Consider the following 19,778-nt stretch of genomic DNA (forward strand, 5'->3'; position numbering starts at 1 on the left):
AAAGAGGGAAGGACAGAAGAAACAAAGTAATTAAACGGGACCTGTGGCTTCTCTCTCTGTTAGGTTTTGAGCACAACTTTAACACCTACGATGACACCTTCATCACAGACCTCAATACGCCCTATGACTATGAATCTTTGATGCACTATGAGCCTTTCTCATTTAACAAGAACGACAGTGCTCCTACCATCACGGCCAAGATCCCTGAGTTCAACAGCATCATTGGGCAGCGTCTGGATTTCAGTGCCACTGATTTAGAGAGGCTGAACCGAATGTACAATTGCAGTGAGTACCGCTGGACAAACCACATAACCTTAGTTTATCTCTGGAGTAGAAAAAAATTGTAACACCTGCCTTGTTACAGGAGGGTTATGAAAATGATGTGGTCGTATTTTACAAAGTAAAAGTATTGGACCGGTGACGTGAGGGGCGGTAATTGTCCAGCTTCTTCAGGGTCCTTTTGAAGGGCGTATCCTTGTGTAAAGCTCAGGATAGGGGATGGTCTTGAAAGTATCTTTTATCCTGAAAAGTTCTTACCCAAGTTAGTTGTTCTAGAGTCTTCTAGTGCTCAGAGATGGGTTGTTTTCTAAAATGACCCTTTAGTCTTCAGAGAATTTTTTTTTTAAGATTTTATTTATTTATTTGACAGACAGAGATCACAAGTAGGCAGAGAGGCAGGCAGAGAGAGAAGAGGAAGCAGGCTCCCTGCAGAGCAGAGAGTCCCATTAGCGGGGGAGGGGCTTGATCCCAGGACCCTGGGATTATGACCTGAACTGAAGACAGAGGCTTTAACCCACTGAGCCACCCAGTCACCCCCTCCGGGACACATTTTTAAATTCTGTTCAGTATGCATGGACAGAAGATGTACTAAATACAAAGATCTACCAGGTTCCTTCTTCTTGACCTAAAGGAGGTCTTGGTTGACATTTACAGCAAAGCACAATGACAGTCCTTTTTATCCTTTGACTCTGGGAGGTGGGTAGGGCTGCAGCTATGTTGGATGTTCTAAAATGTAACAAACAATGGCTGCTCTTCCTCCGGTCATGGCAATGGGTGAAAGTCTATGCCACCCATCATATTATCAAACACAAAATCTCCAGTGTCCAAAGGGTGCTCTCAGTCTGAAGTTCCCTCTAAATTTCCATCATAGTATCTCATCCAATCTCTCCTGTGGACTTTTGCTAGGCTACTATACAATTTCCAACTGAACAGAAGAGTAATGGGTGACAGCAGGATTTGCATTAAGGAAAAGTCAAGAAAATGTGCTGTGTCTAAACAATGAGGTCTTTTTAGCTTAAAACATTAGGTCTGTGAAATAATATGACTTAAATTTTTAACCGAGGGACAAAAATATCATTTGCAGCTACAACTCACACACTTTTGGACCATTGTGCTTTTGAGAAAGCAAACATCTGTGGGATGATTCAGGGTACCAGAGATGATGCTGACTGGGTCCATGAGGACGGCACTCAGTCTGGACAAGTGGATCACACCTTGGTGGGACAATGCAGAGGTGAGTGAAGGCGGAAATTAAGCACACTGAGTGGTTCCTCTGGTTCAATTAGGGAATGACAACAGGCAGGTTTTGCCTCAAATGCAATGTTAGTTATCAAACTTGGAAATCCAGGCAAGCACAAAGAACATTTCTCATACCTTAATTATCAACTCAGTAAAAAGTATGTAGTTTCTGGGCATGCAAAAGAAAGATGCCTTTAAGTGATGATAAAACTAGTATAGACATATGGTTGATAAGACATGGTTTTGTAAATAAAGGTAACATCTCTAGAGCAGTACCCTACAATACAGCTATAAGGCAAGCCACATATGCAATGTGAAATTTCTAGGAGCCACATAAAAAAGAAACAAGAGAAATTCTTTTTAACCATACATTTTATTTAACCCAATATATTCAAAATATTAGCATTTTGACATGTAATTAATAGTAAAGTTATTAATGAGCTACTCCACATTTTTTATACTCGGTATTATAGTACATGTCAGTTTGGACTGGCCACCATTCAAGGGCTCAGTGGCCACATCTGTTGGGTACCCCCTATTGGATGGCCTGACTTCAGATAGTTCTTATGAGTGGTTTGTGTAGTGAAAAGACCACAAAATCAGATGGACCTGGATTCGAAACCTGGCTCCACCCCTTGCTAATTCTAACTATGGGTAGTTGTTTTTGTCGGTGTCCTTTTTTAAGTCTTTGCTTTTGTAAATCTCTCTAACTGGTTCAGGATATTGATACTTACCAGCAAAGATAGAAGAAGCTAACGTATAGAAAACCTCCAGCTGCAGACCAGCAACTTCCCTCTCCATTTTTTCCCATCTTCCCTTTCTGTCTAGAGGTTCCATTTATTATTTTTTATTTCTATTTAACATCCTTTCATGTTGTGCCCATCTCAGATATAATCTTGGCCCTATAGATCATAATCAGTTTTTAAAGATTAGGCTGTTACAAAGTCCCCCAGTCTCTGCCCGTGTGAGTCAATTGGATTTCCTTCACAGAAAGGGACCCAGCTGGTCACCCAGAAGCCAGGCCACTGGGGTAAGAGGTCACAAACAATGGCTGCTCTTCCTCTGGTCATGGCAATGGGTGAAAGTCTATGCTACCCATCATATTATCAAACACAAAATCTCCAGTGTCCAAAGGGTGATCTCAGTCTGAAGTTCCCTCTAAATTTCCATCATAGTATCTCATCCAATCTCTCCTGCGGACTTTTGCTAGGCTACTATACAATTTCCAGCTGAACAGAAGAGTGACCGTCCTATGAGGGAAACGTGTTAGAACAGTGTTCCAGCACCTTAATAGGAAAGGAAGGGACTACACCCCGGGAGAAATATCTAGAAAAGTTTTACCAGGTGAACTTGGGCAGCTAGAGACCACTGGTGGTATTGCGGTAGATGTAGAGACTCAAAGAGCATGAAGGGTCCTTGGGATAGAAGCCACCTCCCATTTGAAACCATGAGAGATGCATGGACACCTTCGAATTAGTGGCCCTGGGTGGGCAAGAATTCAGGTCTCCCAGCACCCAAACCTGGGTTATTAGGCTCTCATTTCCTATCCCTCAGTACATCCGGGTGGAATTCCTCAGAAAGGACCATCTGGAGACCTTCTTAGCCATGTGAGCTAACCCAGGCACTGGTTTTATTAACCCGAAGCACTCAGTAATTCACAATGCTGAGAGCTCAGGCTAGTAAGCTCAAGTATCGAGAATGACATGCAAGAAAGTATAATTTTTCCTAATATAATACTAAAGCCATTAGATATTTTTAAAGATTTGTAGAGAGCCCATTCAAACAGTGATGCTTGTTGCCCTCATGGAAGGTACAATGCCCCACATATGAGGCAAGATGAAGTGGAGAGCCACAGGGCCAAAGTATCTAAAACTGTCTTAGGTGCTCACTTTGTTTTTACTTTATGAGATATTTTGAGTGGATACTTTGGTAAGAAGCTGAATTCTGGAGTACAATTTAAAGGACTTCTTTATACGCAAGAATCATTCTTTGTGTTTCCCTGTGATGTGCCGATTTTCCAAATGATGTATTCCTTTAGCTGCCTGCCATTTTGCAGGAAGAGAGCTCTAAGATATAGGGGTTGAGCAGACCTCAGGTTGGTTATAAACCCAGACACTTCTCACCCTTCTTTTCAGTGTTCTTTCAAAGCTTTCTTTATGTTCAGGACAAATCCTCAACTAGTCCCGTAATAAGCCTTGAATGCCCTTCTTACCTCATGGTAAAGATGACTTTGCCACCGATAATGCATCCAGTTAAGGCTAGAAACAGGAGAGACAGAACCCTTATCATTGCAAATATTTCAATTCCAGTCCCTAAACATTGGAATCCCATTGTCTTTCTACAGCTAGGAAATCGGCTCTTTTCCTTGGCATGGATCTCTAAACAAGAAACCAGATAAGGAAAATAAGCATTCAGCTCAAAGACGCTAAACTCCATCAAGCTTTGCTTGAAGTCCATATCTCGTTAAGTCAGAGGAGAACATTTCATGAGCTTGGGGACAAAGGCAATGGGGAGCTGGGGCTTTCACCAGAGAGTCTGTCCATGGAGGCAGAAAGAAAACACACCACTTTCTTTTCATTTCTTTTAGTTTTCTTCAGAAGGGTTCTGGCTCTGTTGCCTGGGTCATGGCTGTTGCTCACTGATTCACTTTACAGGGGCCCAGGGTGCCCTGGGGTGGGGGCCACTGGAGATGGCTCACTGGGCTGCTCCTCCCAACAGGTGCTGGCTACTTCATGCACTTCAGCACCAGCTCGGGGATGGCAGAAGAGGCAGCCCTCCTCGAGTCCCGGATTCTTTACCCAAAGAGGAAGCAGCAGTGCCTGCAGTTTTTCTATAAAATGACAGGAAGCCCTTCAGATCGACTCGTCGTCTGGGTCAAGAGGGATGACAGCACAGGCAATGTTCGCAAGCTGGTGAAGCTGCAGACCTTCCAAGGTACCTGGAGACATTCATGCAGGGGCTGGTTCGGCTTAAGTCTGGACTCCTGCTCTGTCTTCTCCTTCCCTTCCCCTTCCTTTGCTCCCTTCCTCCCCTCTCTTCATGCCTTCTTCTCCTCTTCCTCCTCCTCTCCCCCTTTTTCCTCCTTTTCTTCCAGCCCTCTCTTCCTTATCTAAGGGCCCACTATAATAACTGGTATGTTTTAAGCCCTCCAAGAATATTTTAAGCCCTCAGAAATCAGAAACCACATTGGAAATTCGGGCGAGGCTGAAATATACTTTTGACAGAGGCCAATCAGAATACAGAAATCGGATTTCCACTACAGCTCTGGAGACAGCCAGGGAAGAGAAAATGGGTGATTCTGGAAGAGCAGGAAATAAAAGGGAAGCGGGAGATGGTGCTGCTAGAGAGAATGGTTTGGTAGTTGACAAAAGTGTTTCTTCACCTGTTTCATTTATTTAGTTATTTATTATATTTTATTACGTTCAATTAGCCAACATCGAGTACGGTTATTTAATACACTGGACTAATGTGAAGCCTATTTGTGAAGTTGGAGGGAAACAGGATGTGTGTAAATATTAACTTAATTATATTGTTTCTATACTCCTAAGGATAATTTTATGTATCTCTACAAGAGGGTCAGCTTGAAAACCTTAAAATACTAAGGGAGATCGTTGGATTTGAGGTTAATCTGGGTGTAAATCAAGATCCAGGGTTATAGAGATTCATTTTTACATTCTTTTGAGGTGGTGGGGTTCATTGCAACCAGAAGAGACACACATTCATCTCCATTCAATGAAGAAGTTCTCCATTAAAATGAGTCCCGACAGGGGTGCCTGAGTGGTTCAGTGGGCTGAGCCTTTGCCTTCGGCTCAGGTCATCATCCCAGGGTCTTGCGATGGAGCCCCGCAGCGGGCTCTCTGCTCAGCGGGGAGCCTGCTTCCTCCTCTCTCTGCCTGCCTCTCTGCTTATTTGTAATCTCTGTCTGTCAAATATATAAATAAATCTTTAAAAAATAAAATAAAATAAAATAAAATAAAAGGAGTCCCTACAGACGAAGCATCATTTGAGTACTTCCAGAAGAAGCTGCTGCTCTTGAAGCCTGAAAGCTTCCTTAGAGGTCACTCCAGAGAACAGGTGTCTGAGTGACTTCTACCCAGGCCCTCCGTAGGCTACCTGGGAGTGCAACAGATAATGGTTTGGAGGGTTCTCTTTTCTGGCTGAAATGTACAGAGCATCTCTATCAAATGGAGGGATAACAGCTAGGTGCTCTTCAAGAGTTGGGAATTTGCTATGTTACCAAAGATTGTACTTTTTTTTTTCTAATTTTTATTTTTATTTTTTTAAAGATTTTATTTATTTATTTGACAGAGAGAGGTCACAAGTAGGCAGAGAGGCAGGCAGAGAGAGAGAGAGGGAAGCAGGCTCCCTGCTGAGCAGAGAGCCTGATGCGGGACTCGATCCCAGGACCCTGAGATCATGACCTGAGCCGAAGGCAGCGGCTTAACCCACTGAGCCACCCAGGCGCTCCAAAGATTGTACTTTTTTAATGAGACAATGAATTAAAATCTCAGTAATCCTGATGGGATCTATTATGGCTCACTTCTATATAAAGCTGACAATGTCACTTCGTAAGCACAGAATCAACCAAACAACCTTCTCACACTTCACTTATTTCCTGACACTGCTCTGCTTTGAGTTCCATTGACTTCAAAGTGTGTCTCTGTTCAGAGTTTCCTAAGAGCGCCACGGGAGTGGATTTCTAAAGTAGCTCATTCTGATCCTGACTTGTAAATGAAGCTTTTCTAAAATATTAGTTGAATATCATTTAATGTTTGTGTGGTATTCAACTTAAGATAGTTACAACTTTTTAAAATTTTAAATATATGGAGACTCTATTTCTTTATTTATATTTTTTCCAGGTTTTTATTTGTTTTATTTCTTTAAATTTAAATTTTGTTAGTTACCATGCAGTGCAATTTTTGTTTCTGGAGTAGAATTCAGGGATTCATCACTTACATCACTTACATCTCTTACATGAACACCCAGTGCTCATCACAAGTGCTGTCCTTAACGTTCATCATCCTTCTAGGCCCTCCCCCGTCCACCTGCCTCTAGCAACCCTCAGTTTGTTCTCTATCATTAAGAGTATTTATGGCTTGTTTTGAATAGCTCTTCACTTTAGCAAGTCATATTTTTTAACCGAAATACTTACATAAAAATGTGTCTACCTCTCTCCATGTATATACACGTATCGATGTTTATGTGCGATCTTAAATGCAAAATGTTTGCATACAGATATGTGTATGAACGCACACATTTCTGTTTTTACTGAAGCTAGGATACCCTTATAGGTGACAACTTGGAACAAACAAGGATGAGATTTGTGTCCCAAATAATCTTAGTATTACTTATCATCTGCCTGATTCAGCAGCTCCGTGGAAGCATGGAAAGGAAGCATTCTTAAAGACTTTACAGTTGAGTCTCTGCCTACATGGTAATGGGCCTTTGGGTCTTCCTTCTAGTACCATGTTCCCACATTTCAATCTCAAGGTGACAATCCATATGAAGATGGTTTAACCCTGTTGAGTAAATTGTAAAAATCTTGTATGTCTGTCCTTATTCCAGACATCCTACACCCATTACTTTTCAGATCCATGCATCCTCCATGTGACTACAGTCCTGTCCCCAGGAGATGGTACTTACATCTGTTTATAGGTTATAGATGTGGTCAATGTGCCCTCCCAAGCCCTCTCCTCTGTGTGCAGGTAACCTAATCACACAGGCATAACCAGCTCCACTCCAGAAAACAGAATGTTAGACCTGTCCCTTGAAGTCATCCTAAGAGAGAGTGACTGACAACAAAGGGAGTTAAAGGCATTCTTCAGTCTGGTGAGAGCAGAGCTCTGTATGTAGATTTCTGGTTATAACATACAGAAGGAGGAAAAATACTTCCGAAGCCCTCTGGCCAATTGCATTTCAGACTAAACTTCTGTAACACTCATCTGTTTAAATTCATCTGTTGAAATTCATTTTAGCCAACAGGATCCCCACTTGGGATCTAGCATTTTTCTTTTCCTTTCCGAGTCCAGGGCTAAGGCACACTGTCTGACTGCCGGAGTAGGGGCAAATCCTTAATCAATTCTGAGTTGCTGTGGCCTGGAGGTTTCCTCTGCCTAGACCTTCAAGCTCTTTTCTGGTTTCTTATGCTGAGCAACAGGAACCCATGTTCGAGAACAGCCTTCTCAACTTCTTACCTTGGGTCTTTATTCAAAATTCTCACTTCCAGCTCAGTCTCAGGAAAAAACAAAAAACAAAAAACCAGTAGACCTAATTTTCACTAGAATGTGACTATCTGGATAGTGGCAACTTTTTTTGTATTATTATTATTATTTTTTAAAGTATGGATCCCCTACTTGGTGGGATTTCAGATAATATAAAGAGAAAAACTTGGATGTTAGTGGGTGAGTTGGTCTTGCGGAGGGGAGATCCAATTTGTCCTGTATGTGAATATTCACTCCAGAACACACCATATATTTCTCTGGCATCAAGTCATGATTTGGACCATATGAAATCACCATTATTTGACTTTGAGCTTACAAAATGGCTATTTTTATGGTTCAGCCTATTACTTGGGTATTCAGTGCAAACATTAGGGGATGGGGTGCATTTATACTATGAAGCCCAGGGGGAAACACTGAACCTCTGGAATTGAATGAAAATGGAAAACAAATTCTGATTAAGATTTGAATATGAGGGCTGCCCGGATGGCTCAGTCCTTGGGCGTTTGCCTTTGGCTCAATTCATGATCCCAGGGTCCCAGGATCAAGCCCCACATTGGGCTCCCTGCTCAGTGGGAAGCCTGCTTTCCCTCTCCCGCTTCTCCTGCTTGTGTTCCTGCTGCTCTCGCTGTCTGTCAAATAAATAAATAAAATCTTAAAAAAAGATTTAAATCTGAATATTAAAATAAACCATAGGGAAAAGTTTCTCAACCAGTTTATAACATGTTGTACCTGTCTCATAGGGATATTGTGAGGATTAAATTAGATGCTTCATATAAAGCAGTTGGCATGCAGGGCGTCTGGGTGGCTCAGTCAGTTAGGTGTCTGACTCTTGATTTCAGTTTAGGTTATGATCTCATGGTCTTACTCAGTGCAGAGTGTGCTTGTCCCTCTCCCTCTGCTGCCTCCGCCCCAGCTCTCTCTCTCACTCTTTTTCTCTCTCACACAAATAAATAAATAAAATCTTTAAAGCATTTGGCGTGCTAGCAGGCTTATAGACCACACTTAAATGTTGAACACAGTTGTCACCAACCTTCTCCTCTGTCCTCAGGAGATTTGGACCAAAATTGGAAAATTGCCCATGTGACGCTCAGAGAAGAAAAGAAGTTTCGCTATCTATTCCAGGGCACAAAAGGCGACCCCCAGAACTCGAATGGGGGAATTTACCTGGATGATATCACTCTGACGGAAACCCCATGTCCTGCAGGCGTTTGGACCATACGGAATATCTCCCAGGTCCTTCAGAACACGGTTCCAGGGCAGATGCTCCGGAGCCCTCGATTCTACAACTCAGAGGGATATGGTTTTGGGTTGACCTTATACCCCAATGGCAGACTCAACTCCAGTAGCCCTGGCTACCTAGGACTTACTTTTCACCTGTACAGTGGGGAGAATGATGCTATCCTGGAGTGGCCAGTGGAAAACAGACAGGTGGTAATGACCATCCTCGACCAGGAACCTGATGCTAGAAATAGAATGTCCTCGAGCATGGTGTTCACTACCTCCAGGTCCCATACATCTTCAGGTAGGTGCTCTAAAATCTGCTGCTCCACTGGAAAGGGCCAGTGGATGTGATTCCCATGTGGATACAAGAGATGAACATTCCTCTTGCATTTCCTTTTTGGGTACATCAGCACCATAGTCATGCTGGAATATTAAGTCACATTTTCAACATTATCTTATCTCCCTTCTCTTTTCCAAATTCACTTATCAAGCATTTGTTAAGGGCTTTCACTCTGCCAAACTCAGTGCCAGTACCTAAAATATAAGCCAACCAGGCAGTTCCTGCTTCCTTGAATGCAGTCTACATGAGAAGATAGATACTGCTTGTCTCTTAGCAATTGCTCAGAATTTGCTAGCCTCCATGCAGAACTAATGCACTGACTCCTAAAATACCAGTGATCATCAGTATGTTAATGGGATAAACTCATATCAGAAAAAAATGAGCAGGAGGGTATGTGCTATGGTGTGTGCTGTGAAATGCGTAAACCTGATGATTCACAGACCCATACTCCTGGAGCAAAGAATACATTACATATTAATAAAAATAATTTTAAAAAATTAAAAAAAGAAATGGGCAGATTTTTAAATTTTTCACATGAAAAGTCTTAAGCCTTAAAAGGAAGAGCACTCATTGTCCCTTTGTCTTCACTGAGGAAGTAACTTGGTAATGGACAATTTGACCCTTCAGAGCTCTGGTTCTTTGCCCTTCCCCCTTACCCTTCTGAGTTTTAATTTTCCTGGAAAATATAAATAATCTGATATTTTTCCAACATATTTTTTTTCTAATAAAACTTATCTACTCATTAAAGGGCAGTTGGAGAATGAAGTGTAAAGAGATAATGTGATGTTATGTTACTTATAACTTTGCAGCAATAAATGGCTCCGTCATCTGGGACAGGCCATCCATTGTGGGAAACTACGATAACGACTGTGGTTGTTTTAGAAGCATCGACTGGGGCTGGAGTAATGTCATCTCCCACCAAATGCTAAAAAGGAAGAGTTTCCTCAAAAATGATGACCTTATACTTTTTGTGGACTTTGAAGGTACTTTTGCAGATCTTCCTGAATAACTAATCCTATGTTTTGGGACTTTTACTGATTTTGCACCGATTTTTGAGCATCTCAGGGAGGGTGGGGAAATTTTTTTTTTTTTTTTTTTGAGGACCAGGTTAAAAAAAAAAAAAAAAAAAGATGGCCTTTAGGAGAGCTATTGCTCAAGGATTCACATCTTTAACTGTTCTTGGGAGAAGCTAAAACTTTGGTGTCATCTTTTTGATAATTTATCAAATATGATAGCTTGCTGACTTCAATTTAGTTTTGATCACTCTAGCTGTGCTAGCTTTGTGCTTCCTTTTCCAAGTTATAACAAATAAAAATGTGAATGGATTACTTTGAAAATAAAAATAGCTAGCATGAGAATCAGCTGGATTCCAGCCACCTTTCCATGTCACTGAAGGTGGCTTCCATGAGGGAGGGAAATTTCTCCAGAAGTGAAAATTAATCTAATCAGATGTTAATTGCCTTTCTTCCTCACTGCCCTCTATTTCCTCAAGATATCACCTACCTTAACCAGACTGAGGTTCCAGCTCAAGGCACAAGGCTGTCTCCCCAAGGCCTTGTTCTCCAGGATCAGGAGCAGCAGATCTCAGAAGAATATTCAGGAAAGGTCTTATTAGAGAATGCACTTCCCAGCAGCCTGGACCAGGGACAGCCAGGCCGACAGAAGCGATCAGTGGAGAACACAGGCCCTCTGGAAGACCACAACTGGCCACAGTACTTCAGAGATCCATGTGACCCAAACCCTTGCCAAAATGAAGGCATCTGTGTGAACGTGAAGGGGATGGCGAGCTGCAGGTAGGCTCTGTGGCCGGTGGGGAGGTAGTGAGTGGGTCAGCAGAGGTGAGCCAAACATTTGCCTCACCTGGGAAAAGACACTGTTCTCAGGTTAGGGCAATGGCTACATCAGAGGGTCACTTTGACCCCACAAAGCTGTGCTCTGAATCAGTGGGCTTGTGCTGTCAGAGCATAGCCGGGGTCCTGCCAGGGCAGAGGGGTCCTAAATCTCCCAGCTCTTGGCTTTCATCCCTTGCCCACCTCTAGGATGTGGTCAACAACATCTTGAATGTTGTTGGGATTTTGAACTTCCCTGCAGCGGTCACAAATGTTCCAGAGCTTTTAGCCCAGGAACAGCATGACCTGCCTCAGTGGAAATGAAGACCAAGCTTAAATCTTTACTGACTGCCAGTGTTTTTGTTAATTATGATTAATTATTATTTCTATCGTCTATTTGTTCTGTTGTACTATGATTATAGTTATGTTTTCAATAATAGTAATATGAATATCTGATAGTTTTTGACAGCTTGCTATATAGGTCATGTGCTTCCCTGAACAGTACACATGCATGATCGAAGTTATTCCTCACGACCACCTTGTGACATAAGGACCCTTGTTCTCCCCATTTGGCACATAAAGAAGTTGAAGCTTAGAGAGGCTAAATAATAAGACTAACATTTCCCAGATGGCAAATACCAGAGCTGAGACTTGCATCCGTGTCTGTCTGCACAGTTTGCTAGGTTTAATATTTCTTTTCATAATGTTTGTTGTTTGCATAAAATATTTCATAAGAGGATATACATATTGAAAGCATCAGTTTCATGTGGCAAAATAATGGCAGAGGTAGCGACTGGCTCCTTGGCTCACAAGACCTAGGTTTCTTCGGTGTCCTTTTCGATCTCCACTTTGTTTCTTCTTTTTTAGGCTTCATGTTGAAATGATTTTAGATTTACAGGTACATTTGCAAAAACACTGTGGACCTTCCCATTCACAAATGTTCACATCTGACACAACCTTGGCAAAATTAGCAAAGCCGAGAAATGAGCAATAATGCAACTGAATGCAATTAGCAATAGCATTTACTAAACCACAGACCTCATTCAGATCTCTCCACTCTTTTTGCCAATGTCCTTTTTTTGTTCTGGGATCTAATTCAGGGACCCTTCTTTTATTCGGTTTCACGTCTCCTTAACCTCCTTCACGCTGGGACAACCCCTCAGTCTTCCCCCCTCTCTCACTACCTTGACACTTTTGAAGAGTCCTGCTGAGTTATTTTGTAAATTGCTCCTCCATTTGGGTGTGTCTAATGTTTTCTCATGATTATATTGAGATCATACATTTTTGGCAAGAAGAGCAAAGATGAGGTACACCCCTTCTCGGTGGGCCATATGAGGGGCATGTGATGTCCAAGAAGTTGAGACTGGTGATTGTGACCTTGATTCCCGGGCAATGGGGTATCCATTCCCCACTCTGCTGTTAAGACATGTCTTGGGAGAGACATTCAGAGACCATGCAGGCATCCTGCTTTTTCTAGAATTTTCACCTGCTAATGTCATCGTCCATTGGCGGACCTATTGCCACGATCGCCCTGAAATAGTCCAGTGGCGATTTTCCATCTCCCCCACTCCCTCTGTGTTCAGTAAGTGAAGTTCTGCTGGAAAGAATGAGGGTCCGCTCCTCCCGATTCATTGATTCATGCAACTCGTTATTTATATCACGAAGGACGCATAAATGTTTACTTTCTTCCCCGGGCCATAGTTCCGTAACGCCAGTCTTGCCTTTGCTGCTCATGGCGTCCCGGCCTTGACCTTTGGCGGCTCTTCTAGATTGGCTCCTGTGCTGTCTCAGCACCCGCTCCCTGTTTTGTGAACAGTCTTACTTTCTGGCATCACAGAATACTCTAGGCTTATCTTTTGTTTTCCATGTCCCAGGAATAAACCACTTTTCCAAACAGTGCTTGTTTCTTTTATCGGAGAATGCCCTCGTTGTTTCTTGAGGGTTCCACAGCGGTGGGTCTGTGCCTCTCAGCTGATGGGGCCCTGGAAACTAGATTTCCGTATGTGTCCCAGCTGGCTTTACCCTCAGAGTAAGGAAGGCCATGGTTCCTACTTGTGTATCACCCTTTACTCAGCCAAATCATGCCTTTTCCACAAACCTGCAGCGTGTGGGATAAGCTCCTCTAAGGGAATCCTGGAGAATATCATTAAACTGTGTTTTGGAGGGGACTAGGACAGAGAAAAATTGAACAAACTTGTTATTATGCGCTGATTTTTTTAAAAAAAGATTTTATTGATTCATTTGACAGAAAAAGAGAGAGAGAAAGAGAGAGCACATGCACAGCTGGGATGGGGGCAGCAGACGGATAGGGAGAAGCAGACCCCCCACTGTGCAGGGGGCCCAATGCAGGAATTGATCCGAGGACCCTGGGATCATGACCTGAGTGGAACACAGATGTTTAACTGATCAAGCCACCCAGGAGCCCCTATTACACACTGACTTTTAAGAAGCTGATGTCTAGGCTAGTGATGAGGGAGGTAAAATAGTGCCAGAATGAGTAAAAGGAGTAACTTTTTTACTTCTGTCACATTTGGCTCAGTGGCTAGACTTTGTGATGAGAATGTTGTTTGAAGCAGAGGCTGCCATTGCCCCAGAAGTGAGGAAACATCACCCTCCATGCCTTGGGTCTGATATTAGTTGATCTTATTAGTTGTCGTGGAGACCAGATGACATTAAAACACAAACAAGCAAACCCAAGGTGTGGCCTCTGTGCGTCTGTGTACCAACCAGGGCAGGAGACAGTGTGCTCAGGAGCTCGCAGATGTCGGGGTGGCCTTGGAGATGGACGGCAGGATCCTCACCTTACGGCAACATTTTAATTGATACCGTCTGGAAGTTCTCAAGCTGCAAATGATGCTCAGGGTCAGACTCTTCTCCGGAGAATTTCCCTTGTAACTTACAGTCTGAAGCGGTGGGGGCCACACATTCTTTAAATGCTCCAAACCTTCCTCCTGAGCCTCGCACTCAGGCCAGGGCACCTGGTCTGGAGACAGGCTTCCAGGGATTAGACGTCAAGTGTAACCCTGTGACCTTGAGCATGTGATTTAACCTCTCTGCAAAATGAGGATATGAGAAGGGTAATAAGCACCCCCTCCTCGGGCTGTTGCAATATTGAATTGACTCATACAAAGCCTTTGGAATGGGGCCAGGCATATGGGGCCACGGACTCCATGTCCCCTGCCACTGTGGCAGTCGGTGCTGGCTGCTACAGAGCGCTCGAGGCTCAGGTGTGTCCCACACTCTTCTTGTGTCCTGTTCCCCCAGGTGTGTCTCCAGTCATGCCTTCTTCTACACGGGGGAGCGCTGTCAGGCCATGCAAGTGCACGGCAGCATCCTGGGCCTGCTGATCGGGGGCACGGCCGGTGTGATCTTCCTGACCTTCGCCATCATCTCCATGCTTTCCCAAAGGGCAAGGCAGTGACCTGCCTGCTGACCTCAGCCATTCCTTTCTGGGCCTGAGTGCAGACTGGGGCGGTTTTCGACAACTCTGCTTTGAATAGGCCTCTAAGGACCGTGGCCTCCAGCCTCCTGGGTGATCATTCTGTTTATTCTGCCCACCCCACCGCCCGCCCATCCTCACATGGTTCTGTTGCCCTGCTCTGTGCTCCAAATGTAGCTCATGTGGCCTGGGACAGTCCTCATTACATTTTATTGTCAATCCCTTGTTTAATCGACCGTCTTTCCCAACGACTGTAAACTCCATGTGGGCGGGCCTGAATTTACCATGTTTGCTCTAATGCCCGGACATGTGCCTGGCGGGCCCATCGTGAGAACTCAAAAAAATGTGAATGAATGAACTGATAATGAATGAAGAACTAAGTTATAGAAACTCTCCTTTCCACTGTAAATAAAATAAATGTGATGAAAACTGCATGTTGTTTATATTAAAATCAAATACTTTTGCGTCAGACATGATAGTATTCTTCTTTTTTTTTTTTTTTAAGATTTTATTTATTCATTTGACAGACAGAGATCACAAGTAAGCAGAGAGGCAGGCAGAGAGAGAGGAGGAAGCAGGTTCCCCGCCGAGCAGAGAGTCCGATGCGGGGCTTGATCCCAGGATCCCGGTATCATGACCTGGGCAGAAAACAGAGGCTTAACCCACTGAGCCAACCAGGCGCCCCCATGATAGTATTCTTTAAGGGCTTATGTGTTAGAGGAAAGATTCCTACTTATAGCTGCACTTTCAGACATTTGATCTCCTTCTCCTCTGATTATAAAAATAGGTCTTCAAATATTTATAAATTCAATAAATATTTAGTCGGTACCGTCTGTGTTCCAGCATTCTGTGTGTGTGTGTGTGTGTGTGTGTGTGTAGAGGGAGAGCTCTCCAAAGCTCTTCCTCAGATCTTTTTAAGTCTAAAACATATTTTACATACTATTCATGTAGAAAATTATTATATTAGCAAACTGACAGGAGCTAGTAGAAGAAAGTTTCAAAGAAGTAGCTTTAGCACACTTTCTTTCCACAGTTCCTAAGGAGATAAAACTATTTGAGGCAAGAAGTTTCTAAGATAGATCAAGTCAAAGGAAATCTGGTCAGTACAAGCTCCACAGAGAGATGGCTCTGGATGTTTAATAAAAGAAAAGGTTTCAGGGCGCCTGGGTGGCTCAGTGGGTTAAGCCTCTGCCTTCTGCTCAGGTCATGATCTCAGGGTCCTGGGATCAAGCCCCGCATCGTGCTCTCTGCTCAGCAGGGAGCCTGCTTCCCCCTCCCCCTCTGCCTGCCTCTCTGCCTACTTGTGATCTCTGTCTGTGTCAAATAAATAAATAAAATCTTTAAAAATAAATAAATAAAAGAAAATGTTTCAAGGAGCCTGAGTAGCCCCAGGCTTAAGGGTACCAGCTTCCCAAGTACACACTTGATGGCCATTCTGGAAATAACATGATGGGTTAAGAAGACTCTGTTGTGAGGAGAGTTTGTAATAGGTGCAACCAGCACCCCTCAGGGCCCAACTCTCCAGCCTGAGGTCACCGGTATCCCCTGGAGGGCTGGTTGAGGGCACCACCTGCTCCAATGGAAAATGAGTTTGGAAGTCAAGTAGGCCAGAAAGGCACATCCAACCAACTGAGCAATTTTTGTAAAATCACATCAGCTCTTGGTCATGGTTCTCTAATCTGTCAAATGGAAGTAATAGTTAGCCACCTCTCCCCACCCCACTTTAACACGTCCGGAGTTGCAGAGTAATAAAATGGGGTAGTGGGTAAGAACATATTTTTGAGCATGCAAATGTTACTGTTCAATTTTCAGACTACACGAGACACTATCCAGGCCCCAGGCTAGACTTCTGTCTTCCAAGACCAAATTGAAAATAGACTGCTTTTTCTCCATGGGCCTCACAGTCTGTAAGCCCACACCGCCTTCCCAGCTAGGCCTGGAGAAAGTTGTGGCCTCCACAATCTCACACTGTCTCACTGTGGAAGGGAACTCCAGGCTCCGGGCTGTAAATACTATTGTTGTTTTCCTTAGTTTTACTAGAAAGAAATGTGCTCTGGGCTATGCCTGACTTAGATGTGGTCTAGTTCAAAGGCAGAAGCCCCCTTCCAAGCCAAAGACAACACTGCTTGTACACATGAGTTCTCTCTGGAAGCAGCAGAAGCTCAAATATCAAGGGTAATCTAGGATTTTGATCTAGTACTCTAAATTAAAACAGCAAGTCAAAACAATGATAAGGAAGTACCAGACTGAGGGCCAAATATTTTGTTATTTCTCTGCAGGTTCTCAGATCCAGCAACACACCCACTACTCACGTGCAACTCTGTTGATGACTAATGGGCATTTCTGTTGATTGACTGATTAAGAACCCATCACATCATAGATGGGGCACTGCACTCAGCTTTTCTTCGAGCCCAAAGTTCTCAGTCATTCCAGGAGAATTAGCAGATACTTTTCTCTTTTGAGGTGTTGGGGTGGTGATGGAAAAGTAGGCGTTCTTGTTGGGAGAGAGACAGAGAAATACCCATTACATCATCTCTAGGCATTGTGGTATTTTAGATTTAGATGAGTGATGTGAAAAAGGAAGAAATTTTCTCTGCATCTGGGTGCTTGGTTCCTTGGTCAACATAGTGGGTCAACATAGTGGGAAGGAGTCAGAGTAGTTTGAAAGTCTGAAAAATATCTCACTTTTCCCCTCACCCCATCCTTTTCCTTCTCTGTCTTGTTTCCTTCTGTGAACTGGCCTGAGCCAATCTGGCCATTCTTTAATGTCAAGTTCTTTGGTACTATCTGGAGCCTGTGATAGTAGAAGTGGGTAGGACCCCTACCCCTACCCCAAAGGCCACAGTGAACATTGAACATATTTATTATCTATCAAGCCCCATAAAAGTCACCAACCCTATTTTGTAAATGTAAGACACTCTCTGCTCCGTGATTTCGCTTTCCAACAAACATCTTGGATTAAATGTTCACTCTAGTCATGTGCAACCGAAGAATCTGGCAGCCAGGAAGAGACAATTGGCTACCCCAGGGTCTCTCATCCTGGGCATTACTGACATTTTGAACGAGATATTCTTTTTCATGATCACTGTGCTGTACCCTGTAGGATGTTAGCAGCATCCTGGCCTCTGCCCACGAAATGTCAGCAGTGCCACCTCCCTGATTACAAAAACGAAAAACGTCTCTAGATGTTGCCAAATGTCCCTGGGCGGGGGAAGTGAAGTCATCCTGATTGAGAATCACCTGCCCAACTGGATCGGCTGATGGAATGTTCTAGCAAGTGAGGGAGGTGAGAACCAAATTGAGCTGTAATCCAAGATTCCATGGCAAAGTTAGTTCACTGGGCCTGCTGGCATGCTGTACCTAGAGCTGTTTGAGAATCCCAGGTTATTAATGCGAAGATGGTTTCTAGCATCCTTTAAACTAAGGAAAACCCTCTGCTGTGGTGTGGGATAGCAATATGTACTATTTAAGATTTTATTAATGTATTTGAGAGAGAGAGAATGAGAGAGAATGAGAGCATGAGAGGAGAAGGCTCAGACGGAGAAGCAGACACCCTGCAGAGCAGGGAGCCCGAAGCAGGACTCGATCCCAGGACTCCATGAACATGACCTGAGCCGAAGGCAGTCGCTCAGCCAACTGAGCCAACCCAGGATTTCCCAGGATAGTAATGTTGAAAAGTTTTTATTTTGGATATTTCTGCTGCAAAGACTTTTATTTAGGGTGCCTCAGTACTAAGGACCGTGGGAACGTTGCCGAATCCTTCGACAAGAATCTAACCTCCTCCAGCTCTGCATTACTGTGGACCTGGATACCGTATCGAGTGTAGTATGATACTGATGCATCTCTGCAAGCAAATTACAGCCAGTCGAACACCTTCTCTTCTCCTGGTCCTTCTTCCTGATGCATTACGTCATTCATCTCATGGCTTGAGGCAGACTTGGGGATCCAGAAGTTCTACTCAGATATTTGAATAAAGTGAGCATATTCTAGAGAGACTGAGTGCTTCAGTCAGCTCCAAGGTCCATTTAGAAGGAGACTCTATTATCCCCTTTTGGCTACCAGGGAGGTTTACTAAGACCAGTGAGTGGTTTGGGGGGTGGGACATCGAATGTGATGGGAAGATCTTTTTTGCTTGGTTTTCTTTATTACAAATATCATTTGACGTCTAATTGGCCATCTACTCACATTTCCACATATTTATAAATATGGCTAAAATGGCTTTCCCATGTTATTTATATAAACATAATATTTTTTACCAAAATCTTCAAGCAAAATTAGTTCTCAAAGACAGGTGTGTTTAGCTATGAGTACTGTTCGCAAACCATCACAAACCCTAATGGGCAGGGGATGGGAGATGCTGGGATGGGGTGGTAGCAATCTCTGATAAGTACTGATGCAGAAGCAATGACAGAAGACAGGGAAATACAAAGCAAAACCACAACGAGATAGAACCTCACACCTGTCAGATGGCTAACATTAACAAGACAGGAAATGACAATTGCTGGCAAAGATGTGGAGAAACGGGAACCCTCTTACACTGTTGGTGGGAATGCAAGCTGGTACAGCCACTCTGGAATACAGTATGGAGATTCCTCAAGATGTTAAAAATAGAGCTACCCTACCACCCAGCAATTGTACTACTAGGTATTAATCCAAAGGATACAAACATAGTGATTCAAAGAGACACATGCATCCCAATGTTTACAGCAGCAGTGTCCACAATAGCCAGACTATGGAAAGAGCCCAGATGTCCTTTGATGGATGAATGGATAAAAGAAGATGTGTTAGGGTGCCTGGGTGGCTCAGTGGGTTAAAGACCCTGCCTTCGGCTCAGGTCATGATCCCAGGGTCCTGGGATCGAGCTCCGCATTGGGCTTTCTGCTCAGCAGGGAGCGTGCTTCCTCCTCTCTCTCTGCCTGCCTCTCTGCCTACTTGTGATCCCTATCTGTCAAATAAATAAAATCTTAAAAAAGAAAAAAGAAGATGTGTTATATACATACAATGAGTACTACTCAGCCATCAAAAAGAACGAAATCTTACCATTTATGACAATGTGGATGGAAATAGAGGGTATTATGCTAAGCAAAATAAGTCAATCAGAGAAAGACAGATATTATATGATTTCATTCATATGTGGAATTTAAGAAACAAAACAGATGAACATGGGGAAGGGAAGGAAAAATAAAATAAGATGAAATCAGAGAGGGAGG

The 19,778-nt window shown here is 43.4% G+C and overlaps 1 protein-coding gene and 1 long non-coding RNA gene across 2 annotated transcripts in view; one reads left to right on the top strand and one right to left on the bottom strand.

Annotated features, from left to right (window-relative positions):
• Positions 1-15,002, top strand: part of MEP1A (meprin A subunit alpha) — a gene marked incomplete at its 5' end in the record, with an annotated part of 33,891 nt that extends 18,889 nt beyond the window's left edge. Inside the window, 7 exons of the mRNA XM_082729682.1 lie at positions 64-285; positions 1,364-1,513; positions 4,237-4,452; positions 8,788-9,261; positions 10,110-10,283; positions 10,793-11,093; positions 14,394-15,002. Coding sequence (XP_082585808.1) covers positions 64-285; positions 1,364-1,513; positions 4,237-4,452; positions 8,788-9,261; positions 10,110-10,283; positions 10,793-11,093; positions 14,394-14,550 — 1,694 coding nt within the window. The 3' untranslated portion in view covers positions 14,551-15,002. The remainder of the gene's footprint in view (positions 1-63; positions 286-1,363; positions 1,514-4,236; positions 4,453-8,787; positions 9,262-10,109; positions 10,284-10,792; positions 11,094-14,393) is intronic.
• A 47-nt stretch (positions 15,003-15,049) lies between these two features.
• Positions 15,050-16,968, bottom strand: LOC309865036. The gene is made up of 2 exons (XR_014311917.1): positions 16,881-16,968; positions 15,050-15,206 (listed from the first exon to the last, which is right to left on the bottom strand). It is a non-coding gene; the product is annotated as an uncharacterized lncRNA (long non-coding RNA).
• Positions 16,969-19,778: the final 2,810 nt, after the last annotated feature.

Source organism: Mustela nivalis (assembly GCF_964662115.1).
Source record: "Mustela nivalis genome assembly, chromosome: 5".
NCBI lineage: Eukaryota > Metazoa > Chordata > Mammalia > Carnivora > Mustelidae > Mustela > Mustela nivalis.